Below are 16329 nucleotides of genomic sequence, written 5' to 3' on the forward strand. Positions count from 1 at the left end.
CAGCTGCCTTTTTATAGGAAATAGTAAAATCTGTTCCCTCACTTGACCCACAATCTGTTTCCTCATTTAAACTGAGAATTCATTCTCTCCCTTGAAACAAGCATGAAAAGTTAAATCCCATTTTTCAAGAAAGCTTATGTTAATAAAACATTAATAAGGAGCTGTTCTAAGCTCTGAGGAATTTGCAAATGGAAGGAAGAGATGGCCCTGCGGTAAAGTCAGGTGGGTGAGAACAGATCTGTAAAGAGAAGCTCTTCAGTGTGTCGTCAGTAAGATGGCCTGCAGCTCACTGCACAAGGGCCCCCAAAGAGAATTACAAAGACTTAGACCTTGCCCCACCAGACTTCAGGACCAGGAAAAGAGCTGTGTGATCTAAAACACATTAGCTTGGGAGTCTAGAGACTTTCCATGGTCACATCTCATGTCAAAATTATTAAGGAAAAAAAAAACAAAAAATGGTTCCTTGGATCTGAGTCAGGCTTGCGTCTCCACTGGCTCCAGAGCTCTTAACCTTTTCACAAGTGAACTGAACCCTCAGGAAAGAGGATCTATTGTTTAATTCAGAAAAAAAGAAAAGAAGAAGATGATGAAACATTCAGAGAGGAATAAAATGAAAAAGAGCCAGTTGTGCCAGGCCAATCTCTTTAAATAATCCAAAGAGGGGGCACCTGGGTGGCTCAGTTGGTTAAGCCTCTGACTTGGTTTGGCTCAGGTCATGATCTCAGGGTCGTGAGATTGAGCCCTGCGTCGGACTCTGCACTCAGAGCACAGTCTGCTTGAGGTTCTCTCTCCCTTTCCCTCTGCAACTCCCCCAACCACTCGCTCGCTCTCTAAAATAAATAAATAAATATCTTTAATAATAATAATAATAATAATTCAAATGGTGGGTGAGGGATAAGGAATTATAAGGCCTGGCTCTGCTGCCAATACTTAGGCCTTGGTTTTCTCCCCCATAAAACGAAGACATTTTACTAGGTAATCTCTTAAATTTCTTCTAACTGTAAAGGTCTGTGATAGTTAAAGAATCCAAACCAATTATTATGAGCCCAGACCAAATACAAAGACATCTATTTCCAGAAAGCTTCAGGAACAATGACAATGAATGTTTGAAAGGGCACGGCATACCAGCCTCTGTGGTCTGGGCACTTTATGTCCACTGATATTTTGTTGTGCTCGAGTTAGCATTTTATTACTTGAGAAAAGCATAGCTCATAATTCTTCTTGAAGCCCGACTTCGCTGGGTGTCAAGTGGTTTGCACAAGAGCTTTAGTGAGCAATTTCTAATCTCCTTTCAATCAGTCATGTTGATCACTCACCGGGAAAGCTACTTAAAGTGGGCGATAACAACCTTAACGGGGGAATTTGATGACATACATTTAAAATATTCCGTAAAACAATTCAAAATTATGACCTGATAAACTCATTTCTATTTTTCTAAGTTCTCTTTCTAGACAGGTGTACCTGGGGCCATGGTGTCTGGAGGCAAGCTTTTCTTTTTTTCTGAGGTCAGAGGCAAGGGTATCGTGAAGACGCAATGGGGCAAAGAGAGACGGAACTAAAAACATCCACTGGACACCTCCTTAGTTCCAGGCATTTATGCTGGAGACCAGACTGCTGGGACAATCCAAGAATGAAAATATCATTGTCGCCCTCAAGGACCTGACTTTGGTCCGGAGATGAAAGGACCATGCAACCAGAAACAGAGGTGGAACAGGGACCGGGACCTCGAGTAAAGCTCCGAGGAAGAACTCCCTCTGGGTAGCTCACTCAGGAATGCCCAGTCTTTAGGACCATACAAGGCACAAAGTAAGGACTTTGCATGAGAAAACCTCACTTGAATTTCATCTTAAACAATCTGTAGGACTTTGTCACATGGGAACAAAAGGAGTTATTCAGGGTAAAAAGCAAGAGTAAGTAGAGACATAGAAATGGAACATTTTGAAGCCTAATGAGAGAAACAGTATGATTGGGATTCCATCTGTTCTAAATACTAAATGTCTTTTGAATCTGTTCACTTTCCTCTAACCTAATCCAGGCCACCATATACGTTACCTGGATTACTGCAGCATGTTAACCCTACCAGTAATACAACCAATGACTACCATGCTTTCCAAGGAGCAATGAAATAAGTGATCGTTTGTGATATTTGTCACAACTCTAACCTACTATGGAAACACCTGTGATTTCTCTCGATTATCAAGTGGGCGGTATTGCTAATATCAACTGGGGTTTGTTGCCTGCATCCAGAATCATTGAATATGCTCATTTCACTAAGCCCCGAGAGGTGAGAGACAATAAAGACCTATCATCCAAATTCATGGACCCTCTGTATTCTACATGGTTGCAAATACCCAGTTTTGATCATCTGTCTGAAACTGAAAGGATACAACATCTTAAACCCTGCCCTATGGGACTGGGTGAGCTGCAGAGTGTTGGCAACTCTGGGAGTCAATCCCAATTTTGTCACTTAACTCATGTGTGGTTCCGGGCATTGGTGTCCTCATCTATAAAAAGAGGATCTAAGGCCAAAAAGAACACCACAGAAGGTAATCAATAAAAGGCCGTCACCTCCTCTTTAGGATTAGTGCTTTAGCAATTCTACAAGGGACTTGCAGAATCTCTGGTTGAAGGTCACAGGTTTTTAATTAAGTGGTCCCACAATATCTAGTTCAGATTCTCTGATTAGAACACAGCATCTTTTCTTTTTTTAAGATTTTATTTATTTGAAAGAATGAGAGAGAGCGTGCATGCACGAGTGGGGTGAGGAACAAAGGGACAGGGAGAAGCAGACTCCCTACTGAGCCGAGAGCCAGGACCCTGGGATCATGCCCTGAGCTGAAGGCAGACGCTTAACTGACTGAGCCACCCAGGCGTCCCTGGAACACAACATCTTAAACTCTGCCTGTCTTTCTCAGATTTTGCTCCAAACAGTTGGTTCAACAGCCACAAGAACCCATTTCGCTACCACAGAAAAGCCTTCCCCATCTCACCATCTCCAGGAGTCAGGAGCAGTGTCTGAGATGGCTAAGTAGGGAAGGGACATGCAGAAAGTATAAGGTTGGTGAGAATCTGAGACTCCCAACTTAGGGAGCACTCCCCCCCACCACACCCACACACAACCATGTACATCAATTTTTAAAACACATTCAAAAGGTTATAGTAATCCCCCAAAACAGAACAGGAGAAACAAAATGAATGGAGACTATTTGAAAACATGGGAAAAGAGGTGTCCTTCCACACTAGACGCTCCTACTTGTTCTCTTTTAATTCCGTCCCATCATGAAGCCACATTTCAACCGGCAAATACCCTTAGGCGTCAGTAACTGGAGAACAGGTTTGGGAAGAAGGGTCTTGCAGCCCTATATCAGAATTGTTCATTTCTTCCACAAAGATCCACTGTATAATTTCAGTGTGCCAGGCAGCATTCTGGGAACAGGAAATGAACACAAGGGGGTTCCTGCTTCCAAGAAGGCTTCGGTCGAGTGGGATCCCTAAACAAGTCATTGCTGTCCAGAGATGAGCGCGTAAGGCAGGTTTGTACTTAGCCCCCTGGGAACGCACAGGAGTCAGGAGCAGGTGTGCAGAAGCCTCTCCGTGACTGCTTCCCACGGTTCACTGGGTCATAAACACCACCTCTCATGGTACCAGGCACTGGGCAGGTGAGCCCAGAAGAGAGAGCTGGGCTGAACCCCTACACTACCCCTTTAAGTTGTATGGCTTTAGCCAAACCATTTCATCTCTTTAGCTATTGTTTCTGCATCCATAAAGTAGTAATACCTACTTTTTTAAGAGTGTGAAGATTACATGAGATAATGCATGTGTGTGTGTGTGTGTGTGTGTGTAGCATATTCCTGGCACATAATAGTTATTCTATAAATAGAAACTATTTTTACAATTATGTATCATGGATGCCTGGGTGGCTCAGTCACTTAAGCAACTGCCTTCAGCTCAGGTCATGATCCCAGAGTCCTGGGATGGAGCCCTGAGTCGGGCTTCCTGCTCAGCAGGGAGTTCTCCCCCTCTCTCTCGGTCCGTCCCCTCTGCTCGTGCTCTCTCTCTCTCTCTCTCTCAAAATAAATAAATAAAATCTTTAAAAAAAATTGAAATTATGTATGATAATCCTTTTTAAAAAAATTATTTTAGAGAGACAGAGCATAAGCAGGGGCAGGTACAAAGGGAGAAGGACAGGCAAAGAATCTCAAGCAGACCCCAGGCTGAGTGTGGAGCCCGACTCGGGGCTGGATCTCATGACCCTGAGATCACAACCTGAGCCGAAACCAAGAGCCTGACACTTAACCAACTGAACTACCCAGGCACCCCTGTATGAAAATCCTTTTAATAGCAAAAAATCTGTTTGCAGATTATCATTTCTTTGTAGGAGTCCTGGGATATCACATAACTTACTCATTTTTATATCTGTAACAACTGGTAAAATACCAGTTTTACTCAATAAACATTTGTGTTTCTGAGAAACTTTTGAACCTCTCTGGAGAAACTTTCAAAGAAACCAGTCATTAGAGGGAGTTCTTTCATTTGTTTGTTTTTCAGCACTGATTAAAATCCAAATTGAACAAACTTAATGGAGACAAGAATATCAAGGATCCTGGGGCACCCTAAATAGAGAAATGAGGCCAAATTTATATATATTATTGAAAGACAAAAAGGATGTAATTTGTTTCTTAAAAAATGTTCTACTGCTCTTTGATTTTGAGGAGGAGACTACTGTACTGGAAGACTATGAATATTGCTGAAATCTGTAGCTGGGCAAAAGAATTTTAAAAACAAATTATTTTTGTCTTCCAAGAAAATATAGTCAACGTAAAAAAAAAAAAAAGTCATGAAATACGAATGTGTCTTGAGAACAAGAACCCCCCATGACTCCATCATGCACAATAATTACTGTTTACTGGGAATCTGGGCCCCAATTCCTGTCTAGTGCTCTACCAAGTGCAGCAGGACTAGGAGAAAACCGACAACAGAGAAAAATGTCCTATCTTATAAGGAGTCACACAGCCCTGATAATGCTCTCCCACCATCCTTAACTAACAATGACCAGAGAAACTTTCTGAGCATCTAAAAAGATCTTGTCACAAAAATTGAGGTCTCAAGTCCATAGTTTTCTACCTAGTATAAATACTTGTTTCTGAGGGGAAAAAAAAAAGTCCAAGATCCCTGGGGATATCCCACTGTTCTGACAGAATTGCACTGTGATCAGGTCAATGCAAATGAATCAAGAACATACGATCTACATTTGTTTTAAAACCCACGAGGGTTGAAGTACAAAGAAAGTCTGGCAAAATGTAGTCTTGGGTCTGCTGAATCCAGAATTTAAAAGAAAGGCCAAGAGGTGTAGCAGAGCCTGAGACATAGCAGGGCTAACTTTGTAAATCTGGACCAATGCATCGAAATATTTTTTTCTGGTTTCCCAACACTTTAGCAATGGCAAGAACTTCCAAGTCAAATTTGCCAGTGTATGTATGTTTGGGTTTCTGAACATTGAGATCTGACCAGGGAGGCAGTATGAGCTAATGGAAGGCTAAATGTATTTTCATATGTACATAAATATATGTGTGTATGGGTACACATAGAAATTATGTGCATATATGTATACATAGAAATTACACATATACACACCTACATACAATTTCAGAACTTTTGGAAGTCTTTAATAATCTAACACTCGCTATGAATCTCCAACAGAGGGGGCCCAGCATGACTTAACATACTGGCCCTTGGCATCTTGGTTTTTCTTGAACTGCCACGGGGGGATACGCCTGAGGGGGAATGCTGGCCTCTTAAACCCAAATGGGACACACATGTCTGGGATGCAGATGACTCTCCCCACCTGCAGTCTTACTCCTTTCATTCAAGGATCCATTCAACGGACAATTATTAAACACCTGCTATGTGTGCTTCATCCAGGCTTAATGCAAACGGAGCATTCTAATCCCACACTTGAACTCTCCACTTATCTTGTATGTAAAAGAAAACCAAAATGGAAGTCCACCACTTAACAACAGCATGTGCTCCTGCAGACATTTCTGTGTTTTCTCTTTCCTGCTTGCCACGGACTTCCAAAGGCTTATTTTTATTCCCCCCGACACTCTTCCTGTTTATCATCCCATGGAAAACTATCGGCGTTACAGAGGGAGGCTGTCTGGTGAAGATGATAGGGTGTATCTGTCATCCAGGGAAAGGGGGCCCCCGGGGAGGCAGGGGGTGAGAGAGAAAACAAGTGTTATTAAGGATCCTGCCTGTTCCCAGTTCTCCTGCCTTTTGCTCTGGAGAGCTGAATCCCAGAGCAGATATCAACATGCTCTCCAGCTCTGCCCCGTACCCTGTGATGTAACCAAGGTGAGGGGATTTGTTTGCCTTCCTCCTCCACATTACCCCCTTGGTGAAAAAATGAGAAGAAAGTGCAGGTTGATCACAGAGTCTTGCCCTCCCACAAGTAGGCTGGGGATCGGGATTGCCAACGCCATGCAGAAGTCCTGCAGCAGATGACGGGGAGGAGTCCGCGGCTTGCTGTGGCCCAGCACAGAGCAATGGGGCCAAGGAAAACAGGCTGGGCCTGGGCCCCCGTAACCCTCTGCACACAGAAGATGAATCACAGAGCTTCTGCCCCAGCTGCAGGCTCGCACAGCGAGCTGCCAGGGAAAGCCCAGGCCAGCTGGGGCCAAGGGCGCTCCTGATGGAGGCTGCGATTCTCCCCCCTCTATACCTCCCTCTGCAGTGCTAAAAGGCATGGGGCAGGGGGCAAAGACCAAAAGTCTCCCCAAGGCAGCTGCTCCCCAGGACCCTCAAGCCCTTGGTCCAGAAAGCAACCACAATGAACTTCCCACAGCACCTCTCTGCATGACCCCACGGCTCACTTCTGAAGACTGCAAAACTCTCCTCAGGTCTCATCCCACCATGTGTATGGTTTACCGTCCTCTGGGGCAGTAATTATCCTTCTTTCCCATGGCAAAGGGAAATGAGGCCCAGAGCTGTGAAATTAGGATTTTTAAAAAATTCCTGCTGCACTCTGCGCTGCATGAAGCACCTCCACACACACTCTGTTGCCCAGCCTGGGCAGAGACACTCGGCCCCACTTCACAGATGAGGAACGGTGGCTCCAGGGAGAGGATGCGCCCAGAGACAGAGACAGACCAGAATCTGCTCCTTACCCTCACAAGGATTTAGTGTACCCTGACTGAACCACCCAGCCTCCCAGTACAGCCTTCCAAGAGGCTGACCACTGGCACAGGCCTGGTGCCAGGTGGCGGACAGGTAGCCACCTGACTGGGGGGCTTTCCAGTGTGTCTGGATTTCTTTGAAGCTCTCAAGCGCTCAAATGAAAGCATTTATAATTTCCCCACTACTGAAGTAGAAGATAAATGCCACAGGTTTAGAAATATCGGGTCATTCTCCTAAACCTTGTTCTTCCTTACCCAGGATGAGTTAGAGGCTTTTCAAAGCCGAAGTCCCCCTTGACTACACAGGTCAGGGTGTTCAGAAAGAGGCTCCTGGGGCTTCTCTATCTGGGGCTGCATCCAGACACTGTCCACACAGCCTGGGCCACTCACCTCACTGCCTCTCATTTTTCCAGGCCCCCAAGGCTTGCTGCTTGCCACTTCTGGGCCTGGAAGATTGGGTGCAGGTGAGGTGGGAAGGAGATGGAGGCATGCCCCTGGGCCAACCTGGGCCCTTGGCCGATTACTAACGAATGAGGAGATTTCTTTTCAAAGTGGAGTGTCTAGAAACTTGTTTCCATAACACAAACCCAGCAGTTATCTAGACGTGCTCATATCTGTTAAGGAAACATGAACTTCTTCCTCAGACTCCACCTACTATACATCTTATTTAAAAAACCTTTTGATTCTATTTATGTCAAAAATAAACTCCACAGTTGGGGCGCCTGGGTGGCTCAGTCAGTTAAGCGTCTTCCTCTTGGTTTTGGCTCAGGTCATGATCTCATGGGTTGTGAGATCGACCCCCACGTGGGGCTCCACGCTCAGCAGGGAGTCTGCTTGAAGATTCTCTACCTCTGCCCCTTCCCCCAGTTGTGTGTGCACGTGCTCACTCTCAAATAAATAAATCTTTTAAAAATTTTTTTAAAAAGATAAACCCCATGGCAAAGTACGTGTGTCTGTACAGAAGGTCTGGAAGGTAAGACAGCAAAATGATAAACATGATGACTCTGGGTCACTTCCAGGTTTGGGAATCATGGTAAAAAGGCTTTGGACAGTTGGCTGAAATCCAGGTTCATCCATTTCTTAGTGGTATTATCTCAGACAAGCATCTTCACCTTCCAGACTCGGGATCAAGTAGGAAATGGGGAGAAAGATATCTGCCTTGCAGGATTGTTGTCAAGGCTGGGGATGACACACATCATATACTAGCACATAGCACAGACTCAGGAAGTGCTGGCTATGATTTATTATTACTTCTGTAAAAAGAGATGGTTGCCAAAAGGCCCCCTCTAGCCTCCTGTAGCTACAGAAACTGTCTCCTGCTGAAGGAGAGAACTAAGCTCATCACTCCTCATTCTACAGTCCTAGTTTTGCCCTTGCTTCTCCAGAGTCACCCAGAGTCACCGGCCATTGAGCTCCTGGTGGAGACTAAAGTGTGTTGGCTATTCTGCATTTGCTTCACCCACACCCTCACCCCAAATCCATTCTCCTCCCCCTTCTCCAGCAGCTCTCCAGCCTGTGGAATGACCTCTGACTTCCAGCTGGGATCTGCTAGGAGGAAGGCCTAGCACAAGGTCTGGGCATTTAGTCCCCCCTCACTCCCCACTGCGCCAAATCTCTGGAGGTGGCTCTGTCCTTCTTACAGCCACAGCACCTATCAGGAAGTCCCTCTTCCATGATTCTAGCTCATGCCGGCTCTGGAAGCAGTCCCTTCATGACACCCTCTTCAGACAAACTTTTCGAGGATGCCATCTGCCCACTGCCAGAACCCTGACCAAAACAATGAGGGAAGAGGTTCTCTCAGTGGGAACTGTAATACTGTTAACATGGCTTCAGAAAAGGGAGACACTGAAAATAATTATAAGCTTTGGAGACAGATTAATCATGCCCAACTCAGAGTAGGACTCTGATTTTCATCCCTGGAACCTCTAGGAATTGAAGGGATTTTCATCTAAGTAGGGAGATCACTGGACAAAAAACAGCCTGAGCCTAGAGATGCTGACTTTTCCACAGTGGGGAGCCCACCTCCCCCTCTCTGAAGCGATAGGAACCCCGGGGCAGGAGAGGGGAGAAACTCCATCCGTGCTGATCACTTCTGTGTACGGCATCATGTAAGTTGTCCTACATAAACCGTCTCACTTGGAATGGACAACAACGTCGTAAGTACGACTACTATCTCCACTTTTCAGGTAAGGAAACAGAGTCATAAAGATACTAATGATCTTGCCTAAGGTCACACAGCTGGTAAATGGAAGGAGGAAGATCTGAGCAGTCTAACCCGAGTCTGCGTGCTCCTAACCAGTGTGTTATATGCATCCCCCAGGGGAAGGCTGGGAAAGGCAGCTGAGAGCCAGGAGACGCGAAGGCCGAGGGCGGAGTACAGCCTCTTCCTAACTGCCTCGGCTTCTGATGGTGCCTTCCCACCATGAAAGGCTCCCCACAGTGGAGATGGGGTTGTAGGGACACATTTCAGCCACTGACCATGATCATCAGCCACAGAGATTAACCAGAATGGAGAGTGTGTAAAAACAAAATGCTCTTAGGGACTGTGGCTTGCGAAGACAGACTGTGATAAACTAGGATTCCTTGCAGTATTATCAAATACCAATCCAAATCCTGTCTGAACCCTTTAGTCTGCAAGAACTCTATGTGTAGACCCCTCCAATAACACACAGCATAAGGGCAAATGTTACCCAAGTTTGAAAAGTGATCCAGAGACAAATGCCTAAACAATGTTTTTGAGGAAGAAAAACAAATATTGTTGGACACACCTGGCAAATTCATCCACAGAGAAATTACCGGTAATTCTATCACTTTCAAAGGAAAATAATCCCTTGGGCCAAATAAAAAAAAACACCAAGAACACACTACATCTATTCAATGCCATCCTAAATCTAACCCAAGTACAGTGCTTGTTAACAGGCCCTTATTCCACCTGCAAAGCCAGGCAGCATCCTTCTTACACCTAGAAATTTAATAAATGAGACCACAGGATGTTACAGACTGAAGTATAGCTCGAGTCAAGCACAACAGAATAAACATAACTGCAAAATGATTTGTAGTCTGGACACAGTGGCTGAGTCCTGACTCTCATTCTGCTTCACATAACATTTGCTTTTTCTCTGCTTAAATCTACCTCCCTCTTGCTGAAAAGGGAAGGTGCACAGGTGAGTGGATGAAAGATTCAGCCTTGTGCATATTACGTATAGTTTGGTCATGCAAGGAGAAAATAAACTGACAAGGAACAGTACTTGTACTGAATATGAGAAAACAGCATATTAAGATACAATGTCAGATGGTTTCCCAGGATTAACACTCTGCCAACCAATCCGCCAATCTGTGTCGTGTTTTTTCCTAATGCAATTTTGAACCACTCTGTATTCTAGCTTTTTGACTGGGTGACTGCTACACTGAACTCATTCTGCAAACAAAGCTGGCTGCAGAGATTTTAGAAGCAGCAAAGGGTCACCAAAAGTGATATGCAAAGCCTTCGGGGCTCCATCTTACCAGTTGAGTCAGCCTGAGAAGCCTTGCCAGTCCTCTGCTCCTCAGCACTGATGAGCTGCAGGTCTGTGTATGAGGGATCAAAACTAGGACTACTGGTATCTTCAGAATGTGTGGTCCAGCTGCTCTCGGAGGTCAGAGGGCATCTCCTCAGGGAGTCAAAGGAAGGGCACGTCCAGCAGGGCACGGTCAACGGCAGGGCTGGGGACAGAGCAAAACCCAAAAGCATACAATATAAATAGTTGTGCTCTGTTTATCTTTAGTGCTTGTCTTACCTTGATGGTGCTCACAGCCTATGAGATCGCAACGGCCATATAAGGCAAGGAAATGATGGCAATATCGCTCATGACAGACAGGGGAAAATGATGGACTGAGAGCCCACGCTGAGGCAGTATCAAAACCAGTACCACAAAGAAGGGGGTCTCATGACTCTCAAATTGAAGAAAATCTCACTAAAGAAAAGTAGTGATCTTCAGCTCTACTTCTATTTCTAAACTGAGATTTCAGCTTCATCCAAACCAAAACTTTCACCCTTACCCTTACCCATTCTTAGTGGCATGCCAACAATCTCAAGAAAACTCACCAAATTACACTGCAAAATCAGAGCTAGGTTAGGTTAAGGGATAAGAGAAGATAGGTGAATATGTATGTATTCGCCTAGGAATGTGATATGCCCCTGCTTGAGCCTGACTATAACTGGAGATTCTGCAGACTGTTACATATACAAATTGAGATTCCTGGGGCTGCTGATTCATAATACAATGAACAAGAACTTCCAGGGGGAAATGCACAGGGCTTGACTCTCTCCTGAACCCTGAGCACTAAATTCAGCCTTTCAAAACCACTCTGGAAAGTTTCTTTTTTTTAAATGAAATTTTCTAATGTTCCTCATTTGTCTTCAGTGAATAACCTGCCACATGGTTTCTCCCTGGTGTTACATGAGGATCTTGTTGCGAATGTATTGACAAGTACCAAAAACAAGCGCTGAAGGGAGTGCGGACAGGGAAGGAAGAACAAAAGAGAAAGATCTAGCATTTCTTGAGTCCTCATGAAATGTCAGGCACTTTTACAAATGTTACCTCATTTCACCACCAATCCTGAGAGACAGGCAGTGGTCTTATTTGACACAAAGGAAAACTGACTCAAGAGAGGTTAAATAGCTTGTTCAAGAAGGGTCAGTTCTCTGGGGGGCCTGGGGGCTCAGTCGGATGAGTGTCCAATTTCTGCTCAGGTCATGATCTCAGGGTCACGGGATCGAGCCCTGTGTCGGGCTCTGCGCTTGGCACAGAGTCTGCTTGTCCTTCTCCCTCTGCTCCTCCCCCTTCCCTCAAAAATAAATAAAGTAAGTGAAATCTTTAAAAAGGGGAGGGAGGGTCAGTTCTCCTAGCTGGAGAATCAAAATTATAGAGTTGGCTTTAGAGAAATTTGGGTTAAGAGAAAATTGGGAAAAAAGAATAAATAGCAATATATGTGACATGGAACAAATATGAAACCACAGAGGATTTTCATTCTGTATTCTCTTAGACAGTTACAAGACACGTAGGTCTTCTCTGTCTGGAGTGCTCATGGCTCACCCCTGCTCTCTCTTAAAAATGTTACCCTCTCAGTAGTAAGGTATTCCTGAGTTCTTCTCTCTGAAGATACAAAGTCCCTTTTCTGCTTCATTTCTCCTTAGCATTATCACCATCTAATGTACTACATATCCAGTATCTTCCCCACTAGAATTTAAGCTCCTTGGTGGGAAGGCAGGGATTTTGGCCCATTTTGTTTACTTCTGCACCCCCATTCCTAGAATAATGCCTGGTGTGAATAGGTACTCAATGAATATTTGTTGGTTATGTCAACAGAAACACCAGAAATCACTCCTAACAGTCTATGCTAAGTAAAGACTGTTTAAACTTGTACCTATAAAACTCAAAAGGCTAAAGAAGAAAAAATAAACAACCAAAAAGCCAGAAGTGAAGCTGAACTTGTAATGGCTTTTTATAGGACTGCTATTTCCTATAGTATAAAGGATTAGACACTTTAAGCTATTAGGGAAACAGAATTAAAATATTAGGTAAAATGTAGTAACACTATTTAAAATACATTACAGCATGAGCAAGAAAGCAAAGAATTGTCAGAGGCCAAGTTCAAGTCAGAACCCAGAATGGTAAACAGCACACAACCTGATTTTCATACTCTGGGGCTTTTGAACAAACCAGGGAGACTCTTCAGCTTGAGTTTTTTTAAATGTCTTGTGAAGAAGGCAAAAGGAGGAAAAACCTAGAACTAACTCAAGATGGGAAATCTAACGGAAGATTTGATGCATGAAGCTTGAATTCCCAAAGGGATCTGTTCAAGGGTAGCTTAGGAATAAGTCCCACCCCCAAGCTAAGGATAGCAAAGAAAATTGTCAGCCTTAAGCCTGGGTGCAGGGTAGAGAAAAGAAATCTCCTGAGAATTTATAACTATAAGCTGTCCCACATAGGGACTTGCAGCTAAAACTACTTGTGTGGTCTGAAAACCTTCCAGTCTGAGAACATAGCTGAAGTATTTCCAGGTTGGTAGTGGCCTCAGGCACCTGGGAAAAGCAAATACTAATCCTTTCTGGAGGAAGATACCTCAAAGCCAGCCTTCCAAGACAGAATGTTCCTCAGTTTCACATGGAGGGGAGGGAGGGGTGTAGCAAACAGAATCAGACCTGCAAAGAATTCAGACACTAGAATTACTAAGCAGGAAATATAAGTATGTTCACTATGTTTAAGGATACAAGAAAAGAAGAAAAGAAAATGAAAATATTAGAAAAGAACACACAGAACTGAAAAAGATCTAAATGAGCTTCTGGAGAAGGAAAATATCACTGTAAATACAAAATTGTCCAGAAGGCATAGAAAGACAGAGAGGAAAACATGAAAGACAGATTAAAACACACGGGAACCAAGTGGCCGGTTAGCTCAGTTGGTTAGAGCGTGGTGCTAATAAAACACACGGGAACTGTACCTGGCTGGCTCAGTCCATAGAGTGTGCGACTCCTGATCTCAGAGTCTGAGATCCTATGTTTGAGTGTAGAGCTTACTTAAAATTAAAATCTTTAAAATACATGGGAGAGAAAGCGGGAAGGTCTTGTAGGTATCTATATAACCTGAGTTCCTAAGAAGAGTGTGAGAATGAGAGGCAATATTTAAAAAAACAAAACAAAACAAAACCACTGACTGAGTACTTCCCAGAACTTATGAAAGATTTTATTTGTCAGATTAGAGATTCCATGGTATCTCAAGCAGGGTAACCAAAAATAACTGTGCAAGTAGACATCAAAACCATACAAGACCAAAGACAAAGAGAAGATCTTAAATAAGATTACTTTCAAAGGAATGATGATTAGATTGACTACCACCTTCTCAATAAGAGAAGCCAATGCACACTTCCATGAGCTGACAGAAAATAACTGTCAAATAGGATTATATGCACAGTGAGGAGACCTTCAGAGGTCAACGGAATAAAAAGACAATTTAGACAAACAAAAACTACAATTAATTTAAAAGAAGGAAAGAAAGATGAGAAAAAGAAGCATGATATTACAGAAATAAACTATATCAGTACTTGATAATAAACATATATGGACTAAAAGTTCCAGCTAAAAGAAAAAGACTATCAAGCTGAAAAAACAAATGAAATCCAATATGCTGTTTACAAAGGACACATCTAAAATACAAAGATTTGTCAACGATGAAAGTAAAGGGATGAGAAAGTCATACAAGACAATATATTAATGAAAAGAACCTGATATATTTGATATATTGTAGCCTATAGACTTTAAAGTAAAAAGCAGTACTAGAAAGGGTCACAATAAAATTATATGTTTTAATTCATCAGAAATATATGATAACAATCCTAAATTGGTATATATTTAATAACTTAGTCTCAAAATTATTAATACAAAAACTGATAGAACTGCAGAAAGCAAGAAATGTCCACCATCATAATGAGAGATTTTTAAACACACCTCTCTCAGTAATTGATAGATCAAGCAGGCAGAAAAATCAGCAAGGAAACAGAAGATATAAACAACAAAATGAACAAGCTGATCTAATGGTCATACATAGACCAACAGATGAAGAATACATATTCTTCATAACCCACACCTAGGACTCTTATGGCAAGTGACCACATGCTATGACATAAAGCAGATTTTAACAAATAACAAAAACTGGTATCAAACAGACCATGAACACTGATCACAATACAATGAAGTTTCTAGTTATCCAAACCACTTATCTAGATATAACTAGCATCTATTTATCTAAACTAGAGAGAAGACAATTTGAAAAATTTAGAAACTAAGAAACATACTTTTAAATGATTTATTGGTCAAAGAAGAAATATTAATGAATATTAGAAAATATTCAGAACCAAACAATAATGAAAATAGTATATGTGAAAACTTTAAGAATGCAGGTAAGCAGTACTATCAGGAACAGCTGTATTGCTTATATTAAAAAAGAACTGAAATTTAATACAATATGCTTCCAACTTATTGAGTTACAAAAGGAGCTGCAAAATAAACTAAGAGTATTAGAAAGGAAATAACAAACATAAAAGCATAAGTTATTGAAATTTAAAAAGTACATCGATAAAAGGTTCTTTAAGACTATGTAATAGAATTGAAAAACTGTCAAGAAAAATCCAGAAAAAAGAGGGCACAAATAACCTTAAGAATGAAAAAAGACATAATTACAAATGCTATATACATGTAGAAGGCAATGAGGAGAAATAATGAATGTCTTTACATCAATACATTTGAAAAAAAGATAACACTGTAGAAGTTCTAGGAAATTATAACTTCAGAACTGATTCAAGAAGAAAGTTAAAAACCTGACTTGTCCAATAATCATCAAGTAAAGTGAATCAATCCTTAAACTGTCATAAGGAAATGTCAGGCCAGGTGGTTTTACTGAAAAATTCTATCAAATTTTAAAGAAAAAAAAATATTTCAGTCTTTCAGAGTACAAAAAAATAGAGATCCCTCATCAACTCACATTACGAGCAAACTTTAAAGAAAAAAAAATATTTCAGTCCTTCAGAGTACAAAAAAGAGAGACCACTCATCAACTCACATTATGAGGTAAGGATTTCCTGACATCAAAACCTGACAAAGTATATCTGATTTATACTTATATTCTCCAAAATGAGAATTACAGGTCAGCCTCGATCATGGACATAGATACAAGAATCCCAAATAAATTATTATCAAAGAGAATCTAGAGACTGATGAAAAGGAGAATTACATCATGACTAAATTGGATTTATCCAGTGAATGCAAGGTCAGTTTAACACAGTATTTCTCAATTTTTTTTCATTACTGCTCCACTGACAAATTTTTTCCCCAATCATCCTCTCCCTTGAAGTACCCCCTCCCCAGTGGAATATCATGACCAGGAAATTTATATTAATACAACCTACCAATATCACTCATATTTCCCCAGTTTTACCTGTACTTAGGCATGTATTTAGTTCTACGTCATGTTATCAGTGTGTAGGTTATATATCTACCATCACAGTCAGGATGCAGAACAGTGCCATCACCACAAGGGATGCTGACCTTTTATATTCATTTCTACCTCTTCCCCTCATGCCCTGTTCCTAACCTAGGGCAACCATTAATTTGTTTTTC

The 16329-nt window shown here is 42.2% G+C and overlaps 1 protein-coding gene across 2 annotated transcripts in view; it reads right to left on the minus strand.

The window, feature by feature from the left end:
- The window catches only part of STON2 (stonin 2), a 138998-nt gene that overhangs the window by 75407 nt on the left and 47262 nt on the right, over positions 1-16329 (minus strand). For both annotated transcript variants that reach the window (XM_032405707.1, XM_032405706.1), the window contains exon 4: positions 10680-10877. In XM_032405707.1, coding sequence (XP_032261598.1) covers positions 10680-10877 — 198 coding nt within the window. The remainder of the gene's footprint in view (positions 1-10679; positions 10878-16329) is intronic.

The sequence above is a fragment of the Phoca vitulina genome, unplaced genomic scaffold (genome assembly GCF_004348235.1).
Source record: "Phoca vitulina isolate PV1807 unplaced genomic scaffold, GSC_HSeal_1.0 scaffold7, whole genome shotgun sequence".
NCBI lineage: Eukaryota > Metazoa > Chordata > Mammalia > Carnivora > Phocidae > Phoca > Phoca vitulina.